Below are 6,529 nucleotides of genomic sequence, written 5' to 3'. Positions count from 1 at the left end.
TTCACCAGGGTTTAATTCTAAGACTTTATAAGTTTCATTTGGCTTCAACCTTACCTAGTGGGGCCCGTATGACCTCCTCTGGTCCTCTGTCTTCAAGTAGCTTCTTTATAGTGGTTATGTAAGAGGTCCAGGCCTATCTTGCTTTAATCAATCATAACTAAACCAATAATAGGAACTATATGTTTATATCAATAATTATTACCATTTTACATAAATTCATTATAATTTTTTAGCTTAGTAATAACTAAAAAATCTTTAATTCACTCATTCTAATCCACATTTATATTTATGTTTGTAAAAATAAATGTTATTTTTAGATTATTGGCATTTTACAAGTCGTATAGAATATTGCTCATATTTTGTATCCCTTTTTACTCACCACCATTCATTCTTTCTAATTATGTAGAGTGTAAACTTCCATAAGACATTATCTTGTTGTAAAACATCAAAACAAGAAAATTGACATGTATTATTCAAAAAATATGTATAACCTATCTAAATGTATTACACTTCAAAAAATTAATTCATCTTGGAAACAACTATGTTGTATCTTCAACATTAATTATACATGGTTAAATAGGTATTATTGTTTCAACTTCATTTGCAATGTCTGCTTCATAAGGTAAAGTTTTATAGTTTACATTCATTGCGTAATAGTTTTCATATGTATTTCAATTTTTATAGGAATAATTTACTATCCCGCGGAAATGAATTATTTGATTGAAAATGCAATCAAGATGATCGGTGATGGAAACCTAAAGTTGCAACCACATTTGCAAGTATTAAGTATGGCAAGTTTGGGGATGACCATCGATCAACAAATTGATTTTAAAACAGACCTCTCTATTGGATTTCACAAGCAAAAGGATACACTTAGAAAAAAAATACAATGATTCCATAAAGTCAATACAAATCCCTAAGGGATCTACACTTCTACCCATCAAATATAGTTGCCATATTATTCGCAATTCAAGGTGAGCCACAATGTTTGATTGATTTTCTAACAATTGTCGATCAATTTTGTGTAAATTAGCAAATTCTTGGACCCACTATGTAAAACTTGTTGCAATTTTAGCCCTCCAAACTAGTTTATATACACAAGGACATGAGATTTTAAGCTCACAAAGATTTTAAAAATTATAAAGAAAGTGACAAATGATACAAGGTTAACACTTGACTTGAATTAGTTAGATATTTTTTCACATTTTTTTAGAAAATCCTAATCTAGAGTTGGGTTAACGAATAATAGATGTGTAGGAAGATATAAAACTGAATTAATGGAGTTCTCTTATAAATATCTCAAATACTTCATCAATAAATGTAAACACAGATATCCAAACATAGACATGTTTTTTAAAACATAAAACACCACAATCAAAATATGTGATTTCAACATATAAAATCACAAAATTTGACATCAACCTAGATAAAATGGAGCGAAAAGGATCTTTTTTATATCATGTGTCATGTGAGATGTGTCTATCTTAAAACCACGCATGATCTGAGTCCATCCTTAATTACTTTCCACACCTTGACATAAACAACATTTCTGTCGGTTTATTTATAGCTTGTTCTTACCCAAGTTACAAATGCCCCTTTGAAAAATGTTCACTTTTACATTCAAGAAAATTAGGAAATCCCTGTCAAACTTTTTGATACCAGTTTTATACCTAAACAAGATCTTAACACACAAATTTATGATCTTTCCTTTTAAATATTAAAATGTTAGAAAATGCGCAGTTTGCATTGATACAAAGAAATAGCGGTCATGGGTTTTGCTAATTTGAAAGTTAGGAACCCCTGGCCAGACAATCTGAGTGTGGCGATGGAAATTCACGAGATACATGATGTGAAGGCGGCTGAAAAAATATATTGCAATCTGTGTGGGGGAGCTTGACACCTTCTGATTATAGTCTTTGAATAAATACTGTAGTATTAATCTAGTGTCTGAACGTTAGGTTTGAAAACAACAACGCGGGAAGAACAAGGGAAGTCAAAGCCTTATATGCCCAATTCTCGTCAACAAGAAGAAGTTCAGGTTGGAAGATTGAAATTCTACTTTGTCTGCTATTGTAGTGCGTGATTGTCTGCTATTGTAGTGCGTGATTTTCTATTTATAAGGTGCTCGTCTTAAACCTTGTATTCATCCTCGAACGCTTTGTCTGGCCGATCATTGTTTGACATCCCAGAAATCAGACACAATTATTTGATTGATTCCTTAATTTCTATCAGTCAATCAATGGCCGTATTTCCATTGCCCCAGCTTGAAGATAATGCTGTATTATTACCCAGTTCCCAAACTAACTCAACGCAGCCTCAGCTATGTGACGTATGGAGAGATATACAAGGTGCCCATAATTGGAATGGTTTGCTTGATCCCATGGTGCCCAATTTGAAAGCTGAAGCTCTCAGATATGGGAATTTGGCACAGCTTTGTTACGACGCATTTGATGGCAAAAGCTACTCCAAAAACTACGGCACATGTTATCACAGTAAAAGAGATCTGTTCAATAAGATGGGCATGTCTGAAAGTGGCTACCAAGTCACTAAATATGTTTACGCCAATACTAATCTGTTAAATCAAGTTTTTGGTGAGAAACCAAAAGACCAAGGTGTTTGGTTGGGTTTTATTGCAGTTTGCACGGATCCAAATGAGATAAGAAGGCTTGGACGACGAGACATAGTGATTGCATGGAGAGGAACTCAGACTGCTGAAGAATGGATAGAAGACCTGAGAGATATTCTTGTACCTACAAGATTATCCTATAGATGCAAGAGGACAGGCAAAAACCAAGAGCATCATTTCGCGGATGGAGTACTAATTGAGAGAGGATTCCTGAGCTGCTATACTTCAACTGTCCGTCACCGTCAAGGCGCTGCAGGAGCCACTGTGAACATCAGCACCAGAGATTTGGTAGTCTCAGAGATAGAACGATTGATTCAAGTTTATGAAAAAGAGATGGACAATTTAAGCATAACATTTACGGGACACAGCTTAGGAGCTGCTCTTGCAACCTTGAGCGCTTATGATATCAAACAAATGCTTTGCACCAAGCATAATTTTCATCAAATTCCCGTCACCGTCTTCGCTTTTGCCTCTCCCCGGGTGGGAAATCTTGCGTTTGCTAAACGGGTGGAGGAGATTGGAGTGAAAGTGCTGAGGTTTGTGAACAAGCGTGACGTGGTTCCCAAAGTGCCCGGAGTTTGTATGAACGAGAACGTGGGATGCCTCAGCAAATTGCTGCATTGGCTTCCGTGGACATACTTTCATGTTGGCTTCGAGCTTCCTTTACACAACAATTCTCCATTCATTCAGCACACCCATAATCTTGCCTACTTTCATAATTTAGAGCTTTACTTGCATTTACTGGACGGGTATGTTGGAAGTAAGCAGCCGTTTTCTTGGAGTGGAAGAGATCATGCTCTGGTTAATAAGAGCTGTGATTTATTGCGCGAGAAATATGAAATTCCTCCAAAATGGTGGCAGGAACAGAACAAGGGCCTCGTTAAAGGTCCAGATGGCAAATGGACGCAGCCATCAGAAGAGGAATAATTCATGTCTCACTCAACTCCAGATGACATCAACGTCCAACGTTCTGCGCCGCAATGTCACCACAACTGTGTTGGTTATTGAATTATTCTTTTTATCTGGATGTATATATTTAACATGTTGTCACATTCATTATTGAATTAATTTAACTTCAAAGCTTAACCTTTAGCGTGAAATGAAATCAACTATGCAGGAGTTCATAGCTGTGGATGATACAAATTAGCTTTTGATTGTCATAGAAAACAATCACGTGTCATCAGTAATCTGATAGATAATAAAAGTACGCGTAAATCAGTATTGATTTTAATTATGAACATTGCTATTAAACAAGAGATAATACGCCTCAGCTCTGTTGTAGCCCAAAATACCTTCATACAAAATTTGTAAAAATAGTCAACAAGGGTAAGTTCTCAAATCTTTCTCTAATCCTCAGAATTAGTGACAATATGAATGTTCTAGTGCTATCTAAATCTACCGAGAACTTTAGTTGAGGATTGCATGTATGCATGCCATACTATCTATAATTATGAGATTACCAAATATTTGGTTTCTAGGTATATAGCTCTACACTAGCACATTTTATTGTCGCTCAATTGCACCCATACTTTAAGATTATACAAGTATACATCCAACACATTATAATTCTAAAACAATGATTGTCTAGGGATGTGACAATTATTGTGGAGGCTACTATGGTAATGCCGCAACTTCCCCATGATGGGGAGGCATTGCATTTAATTTATGAGAGCTTGAAGAAGACATAAGGGACTACAAAGAATCAAGTTAGCTTTCTTGATAAGGAACTAAATTGTGATGGTGAAAATATTGAGCTTCCTTCTTTACCAATCAATCTTATCAACTATCAACAAAATATAAAGGATGCATTTTTTATTCTTGATTTCATTTTTTGATTAAATCGTGAATGACAAGTGTATGATTTTAAGTTAGGAGCTTTACATGAGCTCAATACCAAATCCTTGAAATCAATTATGTATAATCCAAGGAAACTATAATACAATATCAAATAGCCAATTTTATTGGACAATAATTTCTTAAGTACTCTTTCTTTCTTATATATTTAATCATTTATTAAAATGCCACTTTTTGCCTAGTATTTTTGCAATCAGCCTACATACGAAATTTCATGGACTTGCTAAAGATGACCATAGATTCGGTTTGGACACATGCAATCTCCAAAATCTACTAATACTTTTTAGTTTTTTGGACTCGTTCCTTAGACAACAACATACAATGATAATATTGCACAATTATGAGTAACCCTTTCGGCTTACCAAATTTCTCATAGATAGATTGTTATCCATAGAATTTTTTCAATAACTTAGCAATATTACTCAATATGTATGGAGTTTTTAAAAAGGAAACGTTCTTTATTTTAGATCCACTTCTATTTGGATGGGAGTACAATAAAAAAAATGGGAAGCAAATCTTGAACCTCCTAAGATTCAAGTTAACGTAATTCAACCTAGAGATCATAGAGGACTTTTGGAAATAGGACCCTAAAAGTTTCAATTCTAGTAGGATAAAAAATTTAAGAACGAATCAGATTTTTATACATAAAAGTTAGCGTAAAATAGAAATAAGCTAGTGTTTGAGTAGCAAACTGTAGGATGTATATAAATAAAACAATGATCTATTCACTATCCTCCTCCCCTTTAAATATTACATACTATAATGTCTATTTTTTGTGCAAAATGAGTATCAAGCTCCACTTGAAGGAAGAACCATAAAAGTAAAGGTTGGACTAAGAAATAAATCATTTACCTTATTGGAAGTACAATTAAAAAATACACAAGATGTATATGAGTATTTTAAAACGTCGCTATTTATAAAACTTATGGGATAGTATCAAACTATCAGAATGCCTCATGGAATTTAGATTTCACCTTTGAAGGACTCATAGAGCGATTCGAACAAATTTGTGAGACACGAGAGCTACTATCCAACAACAACTCAAACTGCGCAAAATTTAGACGAGAACAACGCTCATGAGTAGCGGATTGCACCTAGTATTCAAAAACATTCCTGAAACTAAGCACAATCATACATGAACTGAACATAACGTCCAAAGTGGGTCCAAAGTGAGTGTGAAATTGTATTTGTAAGCAATCGACTACACTACACTATCAAGTGATCCATGCCCATCAATCAATTGGAATTAACTTCCTAGAAGTTGCATTCAAGATTTATGAGTAATATTTCACTTAGCTTTCCTGACCTAATAGATCAAGCAAAAACACCTTGTTTAGATGTACACAATGTCTAGGCCTATGACGTTCAATTAAAAAAACCAACATTAAATGAGTTCCATGCAAATTATGTTTCAAAACTATATATAAAATATGCAATATTCTAATAGCATTAAATCCTCTATTAACAATGAGTATTTGTAGCTACAATTGCTAGATTACATAGATAAATTATTATTGCATATATATTAATTTTTTATAAAAATATCCAAATACACTATAATATACACACTAAAAAACACTAATAGAGTAGAAATATTCCTTGCAGCCATATGATGGCATCTCATACCCTATCATATTCTAGACACAGAGACTTACATATGAAGAGAAATAAAACTGCATAAAAAGATTCAATAACTATGTATACCTAGCTCGTGGTAAACCTGTCCACAATCTTCACATTAGCCAAATAGAATTCCTTAACAGCCATATTCTATGATTACATCCTATGGCACTAAAATATGGAGCCTCGTAGCACCCAAAAACTAATTTAAAAAACACCCAAAAAATAGAGTCATTCAGATGGCAATATAAAAGCATGTAAATGCACTAATCTTCCATTGAGATTGAAGGATAATTGCTTCCCTTTGCCTGACTATAACCTCTCCTACACCTAAACCAAGAGTTCATCCTCAATTTCCTCCTTATGAGATAGGATATCAGTAGAAAATATAGTTAGGCAGTCTTATTCTAGACTTGCTTGTAATCCATT

The 6,529-nt window shown here is 34.0% G+C and overlaps 1 protein-coding gene across 1 annotated transcript; it reads left to right on the top strand.

The window, feature by feature from the left end:
- The first annotated feature begins 2,239 nt into the window (after positions 1–2,239).
- On the top strand, positions 2,240–3,553 carry LOC131861588 (phospholipase A1-Igamma1, chloroplastic-like). The gene has a single exon (XM_059214938.1). The coding sequence runs from the start codon at positions 2,240–2,242 to the stop codon at positions 3,551–3,553; it is 1,314 nt and encodes a 437-aa protein (XP_059070921.1).
- Positions 3,554–6,529: the final 2,976 nt, after the last annotated feature.

The sequence above is a fragment of the Cryptomeria japonica genome, unplaced genomic scaffold, assembly GCF_030272615.1.
Source record: "Cryptomeria japonica unplaced genomic scaffold, Sugi_1.0 HiC_scaffold_28, whole genome shotgun sequence".
Taxonomy (NCBI): domain Eukaryota; kingdom Viridiplantae; phylum Streptophyta; class Pinopsida; order Cupressales; family Cupressaceae; genus Cryptomeria; species Cryptomeria japonica.
Note: the sequence above shows the minus strand (reverse complement) of the source record. Positions and strands in the feature narration are given on the sequence as shown.